Here is a 15,817-nt window from a genome sequence, read left to right as displayed (position 1 = left end):
CGAGAAAGGTTTATAAAATGATCTACATTGAAATAAAGACTTCCCAATTACCTAGAGATATCATTAGGAGAGTGTAGAAACAAGTCACAGAGTGGGCCAAGACATTGCAATAATAGAACTAACAGAAGGTATTTTCTACAATATATAAATGACTTCAATACATCAATATAACACAGATAATGCACCATTTAAAAAAGGGCAAGAGAACAAAACAGGATCTCTAATAGACAATAAAAAATTTTAAAGTGCTCAATCACATTAGAAACGAGAGAAATGCCAATTAAACAATAATGAGATCCCACTACATACCCAGTAGAACAGACTTCTGTTTAATTTAGCTGTGTATTTATCTCATAAACTTTCCTGAATATGCACATCATATTTCACAGTAAGTAAAACTTTATTTATTATTATGTCTCAAGCACACTCATCAATAAGTATTTGTTGATCAAGAGAATAGAAACTGACCAAATTATATTTGTTTTACTGCTTCTCCATTACATTATTATTTTTACAGCTTTATTGAGATACAACTGATATGCAAAAATACTGCATGTATTTAATGTATACTGACTAAAATTTTAGACATATCTTTTTCAGGTCCTTTTCATTGAATCCAAAGCAACAAGCTGTTTCTAAATTATTTGTATTTCTATCCAAGTAAATGAAATTCCATAAAATACTGTGATTGCACATGAAAGATAGGTTAAGAAATTACCACCCAAAATCAATTCTGCACATTTTCTTTTCTCCTCTGAAGTAGGTTATATGGTGATGACTTTGGAAGTTGAGCTTCTAACTGGAGCACAACTATTTTTCTCATGTCTTGCTATAGCTGTTTTCTTCAGAGAAGAGCCTCTAGAACATTCTTACTATCAAACCCAAGCTGACAAATTGTGCTAAACCAATTAAATTGTGAAGTAGATTTTATTATGAATTAGCTTTTAGTTCCTAGTGTCAATTTGACCCACCTATCCCAAAAACACTCCTCCCCAAGAAAATCAAACCTGGGTGAAAAAAACAAAAAATTAAAAATTAAAACAAAAACAAAACACAGGAGAGAGGGATTTTCGGTCCAAGGAGATAATGAATGGTTATAAGAGTAACTAGTAGGCATAATCAAATGAGAATCTCTAACTCCTGTGAGATTGATTTTATTCAGGCTGATAAATTTTTATCATTGAGGCCTGTCATTTTATCAAAGTTTGATAGAATATTAAAGTAAAAGTTAATATATAACTTATTCATTCACATACTGGCAAAATGTATAAAAACCCTTAACATTTTCTAAACATGGGCTTATTCACTCCTGTAAGCCTTGGTTTTTGCAACTAGAAAATAAGCATGATAATAGCTTACATGTACTGAGAGTTAAAGATGTATTGCATGTTAATGATACATGACCCAGTGTCTACCTATAATAGAAAATGTTTCAAGTGCTTTTAAAAATGCTGGCTCCTAGTAGTAATAATAGTAAAAAATAGTAGTAGTAACAATGGGGAAATGACACATTTTAAAATTAACATTTAAACTTAGAAATTAAGAAAAAGAAGGCAAGCACTCCCCAACTAGAAATGTTCTGTTTCTAAAATGCTAGAAACTAGACATTTCAATGGTTAAAAATATTAGGTGGTTACTTATTTGAATGCCCAGCCCAAGGAACTGTAGCAAATACAATTAAATTTATCTTAAACTCAAATACTCTGGTAAGAGATTGCTAAACAAGAAAACAAGTTACTCATTCATTCAGTCACCTGTTTGCATAAAATAATTTGGTTTTTCCATGCAAAAATAATTAAATAGGGGCACCTGGGTGGCTCAGTGGGTTAAGCCTTTGCCTTTGGTTCAGGTCCTGATCCCAGGGTCCTGAGATCAAGCCCCGCATCAGGCTCTTTTCTCAGCAGGGACCCTGCTTCTCCCTCTCTCTCGGCCTGCCTCTCTGTCTACTTGTGATCTCTCTCTGTTAAATAAATAAATAAAATCTTAAAATAAATAAATAAATAAATTAATTAATACTTAAGGGTTATTTTATTATATAATTCACTATTTAAATCATTTAAAAATAACAAATTTATAAGGCATTTTATATTATTATAACAGAAGTTCAAAAATCCAAAATATAGTTTGGGGAACACTGACTTAGAAAATATTAAAATATTAAAGGAAGGTGGCTACTGTTTAATAGAAACTGGTAGCCTGACAAAGCAAAAGAACCATTTCTTGTGTTAGTGTTTTACTTTAAAATACATATATATTTAAGTATAAAGTGATGTTTATCTGTCAGAGAACTAACATCCATCTGAAAATAAAGAGATATTTCGGTGCTTAATTTCATTTTGAGATACGTATTAAACATTGATGGTCAGTTTGCTTCAAGACTCACAGAAATGGAGTTTAATGTTTTCCTGAACCTGTAAAGAACAAAGCTTTTATGCTTTTGTCCTTTTAGTTAAATAAGTACAATATGTAAAAGAACATCCCTTTTGTGCCACTTTTTTATTTCATCAGCTAACACATAGTTTAACTAGAGAACTGCCACTAAGCAGAAACTGATTTGTTGACTGATGATTCATATTAGCTAATGTATAAATGATCTATTGTGCAGACATCTATGTATACTTGTAACCATATTTACACGTTAAATGTGTTCATTTTTTTATGATTTTCTAACCATAGTTAAGCTTGAAAGAGGATATATATTTTTTTAACTTAATATATTATTTTTAAACATCACTATAAGATTCTCTCTGGCTACCCAATGAGTCTAACTACTGGGTATTGTGGCTTTAGGCTAGAGGATATGTTTTAATCTACACTTTTCTCTGGTTTGTCTCCTTTTTATTACTTAATCATCCAATGAGCCTTACAGAACTGTCAGTTTGGAAGGCAATAAACTGTGTATGGATTTTTCTTCTTTAGGATTGAGAAAGTCCCAATCATGGAAGCAATGAAAGAAACTTCCATACACCTAGTACTTCATTTCCTGACAATCAAAGTCATGTGCTAATGATGACCTTAGGCTCCTGGCTACAAATGTGAGACAGGGCTGACAAATACCCATCACTAGCTCTGCAAAACAATATGTGACAACTTTTAGGATAAAAACCCTGTTCTTAGCATAATTACTGAGCAACTAGGCAGCATGTCATGTGACCTGGTTGTGACAGGCCAAAGAAACAATGAACTGCCATGTCCTCAGGGAAATTGATGTGCAGGGCATGTGCTTGCTTACCTAGGGATCAAGGAGGGTTCTATTAACTTTTAAAGACACTAATTATTACTGGTAATCCCTCTCTGAAATCCACCTACAAACTGTCAGAACAGAGGTGTCCATTTGCAATTTGAGAACCATGAAATTAAAATACTCTCTCCTGGGGTACCTGGGTAGCTCAGTTGGTTAAACATCTGACTCTAGATTTGCACTCAGGTCAGAGTCTCAGGGTCATGAAATTGAGCGCCATGTTGAGCTCTGTACTGGGCGTGAAGCCTGCTTAAAATTTTCTCTCTGTCCCTTTCCATTCTGGTACTCTTTCTCTATAAATAAACAAGTAAATAAATATGCAAGCGAGCAAATTTCTCCATTGAGTTGAACATTTGGATGAATAACATGTTAACATTATTGATATCTAAGATAACAAAGACCACATTTTAAGGCATAAGAACGATGTCTCCTCTAAGAAGAGACACTGATGAAAAAGATGAGTTCAGATAGCTATTCAAGGTCAAAGAAATAAAAAATTTAAAACAATCAGGAAACCAATGTTTATTAAACAGGCTTTGAGTTGGGCATTTTTGTGAGTTTTCTTCTCCTAGACTGACTAAAAATAGAAAATACTTTGGATTGGCAAAATATCATCAACTTTTCCAACGTGTCTCACCACTATTTTATACCTTTCATTCGGGGCAAAACCATTGCAGTCATTTCCAAATTAACATTATAATTCCTTCCTTACAGATGTAGACATTTAAGTCTAGGGATACTGAATATGTCACAAGAAAAAGACATTGAGCTGAAAGACAGATCTATCCATCTATTTATGTATACACTAATCAGTCACACAGCACAGTATCAGAAGCCTACTATGCACTAGGTACATAGGTTACGAAATGTCTGAAGAATCCTATTATCTAATACACAGAAGGAATTCATGAAAATATACAATTTCATAAAAACAAAATGAATGTAATAATAAAAATATGGATTATTGAATGGACCAGAAAAAAAGACAGTGAAACCTAGTGAATGGAGTGAGGAAGTAATCACAGTAAAGATAGTCCTTTGGCACTGGCTTCTAGTCTGAGTATTTAAGGTACCTAAAATAGCCTCTGATCCTGGTCCTGGTCTTTATCAGCTAGGAGTCCTGGAAACAAATCAGTAATCCCTCTGGAGCTCAATTTCCTTACCCAGGCAATGAGACAGATGATTCACAAAATCATTGAAGTCTGTGATATTACTGTTATAAATCTACTATTAGAGAATTTTCCAGAAGTTATAAAACAAGTTGCTTAACTAGAATTATAATACAGATCTCCAGAATTGCCATATTTATGAGAGTCTTCAACTAATTTCTGTTTTGTTAAAGTTATACTCATGAGATCATGAAAAAGTAACAACATTCAGCTCAATTTGGGCTCATTTGTGTCTTTAATACTGTAATAAGCAAAATTATATTGCTTAAATCCAGTCTTCTTCATGACACTCATGTCTACTTCTCAGTGTTCTCCAGCAACTAGGCTGCCATTCTGCTTTACGACTGCGTAAAGCACATTCCCGCTCTGCCTTGGCTCTTTTGCACTAGATCTGCCTTCTGTTTGGAAAACAGCAGTCCAAATCTTTGCAAGTCTAGCTTTTTCTTGTATCTCTGGTCTGAGGTCACAGTGGCTTTTCAGAAAGGCTCTTATTAACTACCTAATCTATGGTGTGCAGATCCAACCTGGACTTTACTTCATTTCATTAAACAGGAATCTTATCTGTCTTGCTTACTGCTAAGTACTCAAGTCCCAGGAAGAATTTTTGGCACTGAGCTGGCATTCAATGAAAGAGAAAGAAAGGGAAAGAAGCAGGAAGGGGACAGAGACAGGGACAAATCTATAAATAAAACCAGATAGTCCTCGTATCAGAGAAATTATTTTGTCTTTAATATTTACTAATTTGCCACATTTTCTCATCCAAAAGAAAATTATTCATGAGCACATATAAAGGTTTAATGACATCACTCTTAATGTGGATAACTGTTCATTTTTAAACATGAGATTTAATATGTTCAATTGTACTTAAGATTATATTAAAGCCAAAAAATGAAGTTGTTAATAGATAAATAGTATTGAACTCATTAAAAGTTACTGTCTCTAGGGGTGCCTGGGTGGCTCAGTGGGTTAGGCCCCTGCCTTCGGCTTAAGTCGTGATCTCAGGGTCCTGGGATAGAGCCCTGCATCAGGCTCTCTGCTCAGCGGGAAGCCTGCTTCCCCTGCCCTCTCCGCCTGTCTCTCTGCCTACTTGTGATCTCTCTCTCTCTGTGTCAAATAAATAAAAAAAATCTTTAAAAAAAAAAGTTACTGTCCCTCAAATAATGGACTGAATTTTTAATTTGTTCCACATGCAAAATAACATTTCATATCAAAACTATATTAGATACCCATTATTAAAAACAAAACAAAACAAAAAGCCATAATAAAAGGGCTGGTTTCCCTTCCTACTTTCTTTGCTCTCCCCGCTATATCTTACGTTAACGATCACTCTCTCTTTCTTATAAATTCCCTCTTGTGTTTCAAGATATTACTTTTTTATCATTTCATTTTCCTTCTACCTGCACTGCTGTTTCTTTTCTATCCTCCTCCCTGAACTCAGCTTCCTCTACCACTTTTAAAAGGCCGGTGCTACACATTCCATTGAAATCTAATTTTGAGGTATATGCATCTATGTATTCAACAAACAACTAGAAGGGCTTTCTATGTGCCTGACACTATTCAAGCACTTTAATAAATGCTCATTCATTTAATTCTCATAAAACTCCATAAAATAAGAACTATTATTCTTCCCATTTGGGAGGTAAGGAAACTGAGACAGAGATAGATCTTGTAACTATCTATAGTCACTCAGCTAACAAGTGGTAAAAAGGTAATTCATCTTGGCACTACCATAGACCCAGATCTCCCAACCTCAAATGTGGGATGTATTCTAAACAACACCTTCTCACCTCACATCAAAATTGCTATTAGGTTCTTTATACCCTCAGTATTTCTGCAATTAATTCCTTCTCTTCAATTCCAGTGCCCTAGTTCAATTCCTCTGTTCTCCTGGAACACAATGGCTTCTCACAGTTCACTGTGCCCCTTCCAATACACCACCCACTCTGCCAGGAGTGATCTTTCCAAGACCAAATTTAAGTATGGCACTTCCCTACCTAAAACTATCCAGTGACTACCCACTCACTGCCTTCATGATAAAATCGAAACTCCTTAACATAATGTATGAAGCCAAGAAGCTTTGCCAGCTACCACAATTCCATAAGTCCTGCAATTCAGACTTTCCTACAACTTCCTGAGGGTATAATGTATTTCCACAAAGATGTGTCTTTTCAGATCTCTTCCTCTATCTTTATGCTCCCTCCAGGTTGGAAGATGGGAATCCTCCATTTATGTTTTTACTTGTTTGACCTCACTGTTTTACTGAGACATCTCTTGCAAACTAGGATTGGTGACTAATATTTCTGTACATCCAAGTTCTCCCATAGTACTTGGCAAACAATAGGCAATGAGTGAACACATGATGAAGAAAAGAATGGATACACAAATGAAATACTTTAAGCTTATCCCAAGTGTGTTATCAGGTTAATGTGACGATCACTGAATGATGAATGAGATTGAGTTTGGCATTTGTGATGCAGCTATAACCCTCTAAGCAAAGCTTTGATCTTAAACATCCCTTCTAATTCTATAGCATTCTCCCCTTCCACTCTACTTTCTACTCTACTAAAAGTCAGTTGGTACCTTTTGCCAGCACCAGTTGACTTAAAAGCAGAACCACCACGAAATATAATTCTACAATGTTAGGACTTGGATCGGATGGCATCAGACAGCAGACATACTCTGGCAGTGCTCTGTGCCAAGGTCCACAGCTATTAAGTCTGTTTACTAACCAGTCTTATTATTTATTTCATGTTGGTATTTCTTTTAGGGTGTGGTAGAATTAGACAGAAGGGTTGAAAGTCTTCCTTCAGGCATGATACACATAAAATTGGGCAGATGGGTCCTAGTAATCAACCTTGTCCATGGAACACATGGACAAAGCAGGGAGAAAAATAATACACCATTGTCTACTAATAGGTAAAAATAAAGTTGGGAATGGACAAATTTTAAAATAAGATTTGAAATGTATAAATCAAAACTGGAAAGTTTCTGTGTCACTTCCCTTTAAAGATATATTTTTTTCAGGCAAAAAGTTTTTATTATAGTGATAAGTGAACACAGAAGCCTAAAAAACAACTTAAAAGTAAAAGACTAATCTTAGCAATAGGTGTCAACCTAAAATACATTTTCTAGTCAAAAGAACAAGGTTCAATTTTATTAAGTATTTATATCAGTTAGCTGAATGAGGATTTTATAGACTATTAAATAAATGAACAAATGATATTAATCTGGGAGGAAAAAAATCAGAACCTAAAAGGGTTTCCCCACTGTGGAAAAATTGATCAAAACGATAAAATAAAGAAATAAATAAAAAGTATCACACTTAGACCCCCTAAAACTCAGGGAAAAACAAAATAATCTTTACAAAAGTGTACAATGTAGCGATATGAAATGCAAAGGCAGCACATATAAAAAGAATAGGAATTAGAGTTGACAACATACTTTGCAGGACCAATAGCATGAAGGGTTGGACAGAGAAGTCAGTTTAACGTTTCATCATATTAATAAAAGGATGGTATGTATTACGGTAGCTGGAAGCTGATTGTAGAGAACTTCTGTTGAAGTTCATTTCAAACCTCCGTTTCAAACTTTGCCTGTCTTTCCTCTGCTCAGTTCCCCAGGATGCTGCTGACCTGCATGTACTACATCAAGTTCTTCCTTACTCAAAGCTTGGGTTTAGCCGGATGATAGAACAAGAAAGAGATAAGGTAGAAAAGAAAGTGAGATCAAGGTATTTTTTCCCATAAGTCTTTCCCTGTACTGAGTCCCAGATACACAGAAGGTCATGGCACTGGCAATCACCTTCACACACACACACACACACACACACCCCTCCATCTCTAATTCTAGCAATGACTTCCTTTTTTCACTCCTTTAAAGCAAGGGGTAGTAAGGATGTTCTGCTGTTACTAGCCTTAGGGAAGTCTCCATGCCATTTGGATTTTTGTGAATATTTCCTTCATTAACATCTCCTCAAATTGTCCAATTCGGTATGGCATCTATTTTTTTTCAAGCACCCTGACAGGTAAACTTTCATCAAATACCTATTACATGGCAAGCACGTAAAAAGAACTGTTATATTTAATGGTTTTAACATCCCTCCAGAAGTTTCTATTTTGCCATATACTTTACTGATGAATAAATGGATGTGTCCAGAGGGTGATTTGCTTAAGGTCAAACATCAAGTAGGTGACCAAGCTGGATTTGATCCCAAGCCATTCGACTTGGAGCCCATGCTCATCATTATACTCATTTTACTCTGTTCAGAGTAAGTCAGGGTCCACCCAGGAAAAGTTTTTTCCCTCTGGCTTCATACTCTCAGAGGAACTGAACAAAGTGGTGTTTAAAGGTGATGTTAGAGAGTATGAGGGATCTCATAACTCTGAGATATGTGAAGTACAAATTTGTAAAATCTTTCTGAAAAGCAATTTGACAGCATGTATCAAGGACTTTAAAACATCCACTTATATGAACGGAGAAGAAATACAAAAACAACCATAAAGCAAGTAGCAAAATGACAATGAGCACATACCTATCAAGAATAACTATGAATGCAAATGAAATAACTGGTCCAATCAAAAGACATGGAGTGATGGAATGGTTAAAAAAGCAAGACCCAAGTACGCTACCTATAAGAAACTCATTTCAGACCTAAAGACACATGCAGGTTGAAAGTGAAGGGACAGAAAAACATTTACTGTGCAAATGGAGATGAAAAGAAAGCCAGGGTAGCAAAACAGACTTTAAAAAAAGTCTATAACAAGACACAAAGAAGGATACTACATAATCATAAAGGGAACAATCCAACAAGAAGATGTAACAATTGTAAATATTTATGCATGCAACATGGAAGCATCCAAATACATAGAGAACTTATTAACAAATACAAAAGAAGTAAGCAACAGTAGTAAAATAATAGTAGAATTTTACACCCCTTTTACATCAATGGATAGATCATCCAAACAGAAAATCAAAAAGGAAACAGTGGGTTTGAATGACACTTTAAATTCACAGATGGATCTAACAGATATATTCAAAATATCCTCTTCTAAAACTGCAGAATACACATTCTTTTCAAGTGCACATGGAACATTCCCCAGAAGAGATCACATATTAGGTCACAAATCAAGCTTCAACAAGTTCAAAAACTGTTAAGTCATACTATGCATCTTTTTCAACCATATTGCTATGAAACTGGAAATCAGCCACAAGAAAAAATCTGGAAAAAGCATGAATACATAAAGGTTGAATAACATTCTATTACTCAATAAATGGACCAACTGAGAAATTGAAAATGAAATCAAAAATACATGGAAACAAATGAAAATGAAAGCATAATCGTCCAAAATATTTGGGATGCAGCAAAAGCTATTCCAGGAGGGAAGTTTATAGCAATACAGACCTATCTCAAGAAGCAAGAAAAATCTTAAATAAACAACTTAGTCTTACACCTAAAAGGAACTAAAAAGATGAACAAACAAAACATAAAACCAGTAGGAGGAAGGATATAATAAAGATTAGAGCAGGAATTAACAAAATAGAAACTTAAAAAAACCAATAAAGCAGATCAATGAAACCAGGAGTTGGTTCTCTGAAAAGATCAACAAAATTGATAAGACTTTAAGTGACTCTTCAAAAAAGAGAATGACTCAAATAAACAAAATCAGAAATTAAAGTGGAGACATAACAACCATTATAGAAGTACAAAGTAAAGTAAGAGACTATTATGAAAAACTATAATTCTACTATGTGCCAAAAAACTGGACACACTAGAAGAAATGGATCAATTCCTAGAAAATATAACCTCCCAAAACTGAATGAGGAAGAAATAGAAAATTTGAACATATCGATTACCAACAATGAAACTGAAAAAGTCACCAAAAAAATCCTAATAAGCTAAAGTCCAGGACTAGATGGCTTCACAGGTAGACCAAACATTTAAAGAGTAGATACCTATTCTTCTCCAACTATTCTAAAACAATAGAAGACAAAGGAAAGCTTCCAATTTTATTCTAAGAGGTCAACATTACCCTGATACTAAAATCAGATAAAAGTACTACAGAAAAAGAGACTATAGGCCACTATCTCTGATGAACAGTGATGCAAAAATCCTCAACAAAATATTAGCAAACTGAATCCAGCAAAAAAAAAAAAAAAAAAAAAAATCATTCATCATGATCCACTGGGATTTATTCCTGGGATGCAAGGATGGTTCAGTATTTGCAAATCAATCAGTGTGATACATCACATCAACAAGAGAAAGAATGAACATCATATGATCATTTCAATAGATGCAGAAAGAGCATTTGTCAAAGTACAACATCATTCATGATATAAGCTATCAACAACAAAGTAGGTTTAGAGGGAACAGACCTCAACATAATAAAGCCACAGATGAAAAAATCCACAGCTAGCATCATACTCAATGATGAAAAACTGACAGCTTTTCCCCTGAGGTCAGGAACAAGACAGTGATGTGCACTCTCACCACTTTTATTAAACACAGTATTGGAAGTCCTAGCCACAGCAATCAGAAAAAAAGAGAAATTTAAAAAGGTACCCAAATTGGTAAGGAAGAAGTAAAACTTTTACTATTTGTAGATGTCATGATACTATATATGGAAAACTCTAAGGATGCCACCAAAAAACTACTAGTACTGATAAATTAATTAGTAATATACCAGGATATAAAATCAATATACAGAATCCCATTGTATTTCTATATACTAATAATGAAGTACAGAAGGAGAAATTAAGAAAACATTCCCATTTAATTGCACAAATAATAATGAAATACCTAGGAATAAACTTAAGGAGGTAAAAAACCTATACTCTGAAAACTATGAAATGATAAGGAAAGAAATTACAAATGACACACAGCAATGGAAAGATATCCCATGCTCATGGATTTAGAGAACAATTATTGTTAAAATGTCCATGTAACCCAAGGCACTCTCCACATTTCATGCAATCCTTATCAAAATACCAATAACATTTTTCACAAAACTAGAACAATTAATCTTAAAACTTGTATGGAACCACAAAAGACCCTGAATAGTCAAAGCAATCTTGAAAAAGAACAAAACTGGAAGTATCACAATCCCAGATTTCAAGATACACTACAAAGCCGTAGTAAAAAAAAAAAAAAAGTATGGTACTGCCACAAAAACAGACACATCAATCAATGGAACAAAATAGAGAGTCCAGAAATAAACTCACGATTATATGGTCCATTAATCTTCAACAAAGCAGGAAAAGATTATGCAATGAGAAAAAGACAGTCTCTTCAACAAATGGTGTTGGGAAAACTGGACAGCTACATCCAGAAGAATGAAACCAGACTGCTTTCTTACACAATACACAAAAACAAACTCAATAAGGATTAAGGACCTAAATGTGAGACCTAACACCATAAAAAATCCTAAAAGAGAGCATAGGAAGCACCCTCTTCGACATTGAACATAGCAATATTTTTCTAGATATGTCTCCTGTGGCAGGGGAAACAAAAGCAAAACTAAACTACTGGAACGACATCAAAATAAAAATATTCTGCATATCAAAGGAAACAGTCAAGAGAACTAAAAGGCAACCTACTAATGGGAGGAGATATTTGCAAATGACATAACTGACAAAAGGTTAGTATCCAAAAATATAAAGAACCTAAAACACTCAATATTCCCCAAATGAATAATCCAATTAACAAACGGTCAGAAGACATGAACAGACATTTTTCAAAAACAAACAAACAAACAGATTCTTACCTAGAGAGAACAAACTGGTGGTCACCAAAAGAGAGGTAGGTGGGGAGAGAGGTCAAACAAGTGAAGGGGATTAAGAGCGCACTTATCATGATGAGCACTGACTAATGTATAGAATTGTTACATCACTATATCATTCACCTGAAATTATTATAATACTGTTAGCTAGACTGGAATTAAAATTTTTTAAAATGTTTTGGAACTAGACGAAGGCCATTGTTGCACAACAATTGATAATTTGTTCCTTCTGAAAGAGTGGGCCATAGGTAAATTCTTGTACAAAGGACCAAAGGCAGAATTGATCTGTGGCCTGGAGGAAGCCAGGAGCCCTGCCATGAGAGGCAACATGGGAACCCTAGGGCCAGAAACATGGCCTGATGACAGTGGGTGGACAAAAGAATGACCCATAAAATTCACCTCTGTCTGTGTTGTCCAAAGCTTGTATAGGAAAAGCTTTATCAGTAAACTCAACCCCTTCCCTTAACCCTCTCCACACTCTGTTAACCAACCTGCAGGATGATACCACCAATTCTCAAGAACTTTCTCACAGAGTTAATTCCCCTTAAGTTCCCAATCCTTGTGCCCTGTACTTACCAACTTTCAGCTCCCCGCCAGCAATGACCATGCATGCTACACTCAAAACATTGCTTCTGTCCACAGGGAATTCTAAAGTCCCCATCACATAAAGGCCTCTGAGGACTGGGAGATTTGTATCCACAAGGACCGTCCTGTCTGCAGAAGAAAAAGAAATTGAGCCGACATATAACCAAAACAAGAATCGCATTCTCCCCTCCAGTGATTTACACTGTGGTTCCCCAGTTGATTCAGGGGCTCCTCACACTGTGCCTCATGCCAGGACAGGTGTAGCAACTAGAAAAACAAATAGTTTGTTAAAGACTAGGTCTTAATAAGGAGCAGGAGGAAAAAAAATACTACACAATTAATAAATTCTTCCATTGCCCGACAAACCAAGTGTTAAGGCCAAAAGGCAGTGTTTATGGCCTAAACCCCCAAGCCTGTATATATATATATATATAGAGAGAGAGAGAGAGAATCCTCAAGCAAACTCCCAGCTGAGCACAGAACCCAAGGTAGGGATCGATTTTACAATACTGAGATTATGACCTGAGTTTAAATCAAGAGAGAGATGTTTAACCAACTGAGCCACCCAGGCACACACACCCCCCACCCCCTCACCCACCCCTTCCCAGTCCTACTTTAGTGCAAATACACTAAAATTTCCCTATCTTTTGTCCCTTCCCTTCACTTTGGCCATAGTTTCAGGGAGGTAGAGAATCACAGATATGACCTTGGCCTCTGAAGTCAAATGATTTGGATGTGAATCCCAGCTCTGCTACTTATTAACTGTGTGAACCAACACCTTTACAGCTTTGCACCTCAGTTATCTAATCTGTGACATGGAATAATAAAAATACCTGCTTCATTCCTAGGGTGTTTGTGAGGCTAAAATGAGTTTGTAGATCTAAAGTGCTTACACAGTACTAGTGAGTCATTCTTAATCTCCCAACTCTTACATTTCCTGATTTACATTTCTACCACACAAAGTAAAAGTCCAGTGTGTGCTCAAGAAATGCTGGGTATTTCCTTGTACCTGGGTGGCTCAGTCATTAAGCCTCTGCCTTCAACTCAGGTCATGATCCCAGGGTCCTAGGATCGAGCCCTGCATCAGGCTCCCTGCTCAGCAGAAAGTCTGCTTCTCCCTCTCCCACTCCCCCTGCTTGTGTTCCCTCTCTTGCTGTCTCTTTCTCTGTCAAATAAATTTAAAAAACTTAAAAAAAGAAAGAAAAAGAAATGCTGAGTATTTTCATTACTGGCACTGTTCTCAATTAGTTTGGCATGCTTGTAGACGTCATTGGACAACTTAAAACTATTGTTCTTCATCACTCCTTTCATAAAGTTTCCATATAACTTCAGAAGAAAGGAATCATAGATTTTTGTCTAAAAGTAACAATAAGGCAATACATGAATAAAAATTCTCATTTAAAAGAGTAAATACATGTATGCCAAAGTATTAAGTGTTACTTTCTGAGGCTTAGTAGTAATTCAGCACAAATTAAAGATCTCAAATAAAAGTTCCTGCTTGAATTTCAAGTACTGTAATCACTGACACATGTAAAGGTTTTAAGGAATTTTGTTAACATAATCTCATGTCTCATTCCAGGAAACAATGTACCCCGCTGTTCTTAAGGACCTACCCTCCAAATTAATGTCTCAGAGGCTGTCTTTCCTAGTCCCCAACAAAGACTCTATGGTTGTAAACCAACTATTTCCTTTTTCCTCCTGAGTTCATGGTTAGACTATCTTTTCTGGCCTCCTTTGTAGATAGACAAAGCCACATGACTGAGTTGTAGTCTATAAATTGTAGACAGAATCAAAGTTGACATCTGTAGGCCTGGTCCATAAATTCTCCAGGCATGGCTGTGGTCCAACAGCATCAACACCACCCACTCACCCATCAGAATCAACCCAAGTTCTAGCTCTGCGGGTAAGAGATTTCCTGTCCACTCCCCACTGGGCCCACCACTGCCCCCATGGAAATCTCTCTACCTTATGATAACAGAACATTAAAACATATTATCATAAATACATCCATAATTAGTTTATATAAAGAGGTAGCTGTCACTGGGCTGTTCCTCAGTGTAATTATGCTTTTCTCACCTGCTGTAACTTTCTTAAGGGAAGAAACCGTCCATTTAAAAAATCTCTCATGCCTACTGTGACATCAAAGATAAAGCTGTGTTAAATAGATGTTGCTCAGATCTGCTGAGTTTGCTTCCCTATACACCTTAAATTCAAGAACACATTAGGAACTCATACAAAATGAACAAACAGGCTAAACAGATAAAAATAAATATTTCCATTTCATTTCAGGTACTTTAAAAAATTCAAACAAAAGACTTAAATATTAAGAGGATGTTCTAGGTTTAACACACATATTGTGAGTTCATGAGTTTTATATGATTTCAAAAGCAAGACAGAAATTATTTCAAGTCAGCACCTTTAAAAAAAAAAAAAAAAAAAAAAAACTAGTGTTCTACACCAATGGCCTTTATCTCTTCCAACATATGGCCCAAACTACCAATGTTTGGCTGCTGAGCTTGATTGAACAAAATGATTAAGTTGCTTCAAAAAATGTTTTCCTTCATTCACAGAGTACTCACATACCTAAAAGCATGATATTAGGCTTCTTTTTAACAAACTTCCCAAGTAAAATATGACAATAGCATAGAATCTAAAATTTGCCTTTTGGTCTTTATCACATAGCCTTCTTAGAAGAAATTTTTCCTTTTAATTGCTTTATCCACTCCAGATATACCAACAAATTTCACACGAATCATATATAGCCTAACTATTGTAAGCTCCATGAGAACAGAGACCATAGCTGCATTCTCACTTTTATTTTCTGAGGAACTTGAACTATAGATACTCAGAAATAACACCAAATAACACACACACACACACACACACACTCCACACATAAAATCTAATAGCTATTCGAGGGGAAGTATAGGATGAAGACAAGAGTAGAAACTTTGCTCTTACTGCTTTCAGTGTCACCTTTCACTTGGAAATTTCCTGTCTAGGGCACCTGGGTTGCTCAGTTGGTTAAATGTCTGCCTTCAGCTCAG

General features: G+C 35.5%; 1 protein-coding gene across 1 annotated transcript in view; it reads right to left on the bottom strand.

The window, feature by feature from the left end:
• PKHD1 (PKHD1 ciliary IPT domain containing fibrocystin/polyductin) overlaps positions 1 to 15,817 on the bottom strand; it is a 443,932-nt gene that overhangs the window by 159,026 nt on the left and 269,089 nt on the right. Inside the window, exon 53 of the mRNA XM_032864542.1 lies at positions 12,762 to 12,899. Within this exon, the coding sequence (XP_032720433.1) occupies positions 12,762 to 12,899 (138 nt within the window). The remainder of the gene's footprint in view (positions 1 to 12,761; positions 12,900 to 15,817) is intronic.

This window comes from Lontra canadensis, unplaced genomic scaffold (assembly GCF_010015895.1).
Source record: "Lontra canadensis isolate GAN:19392208 unplaced genomic scaffold, GSC_riverotter_1.0 scaffold27, whole genome shotgun sequence".
NCBI classification, from domain to species: domain Eukaryota; kingdom Metazoa; phylum Chordata; class Mammalia; order Carnivora; family Mustelidae; genus Lontra; species Lontra canadensis.
The sequence above is the reverse complement of the archived record's forward strand: the minus strand, read 5'-3'. Positions and strand labels throughout refer to the sequence as shown.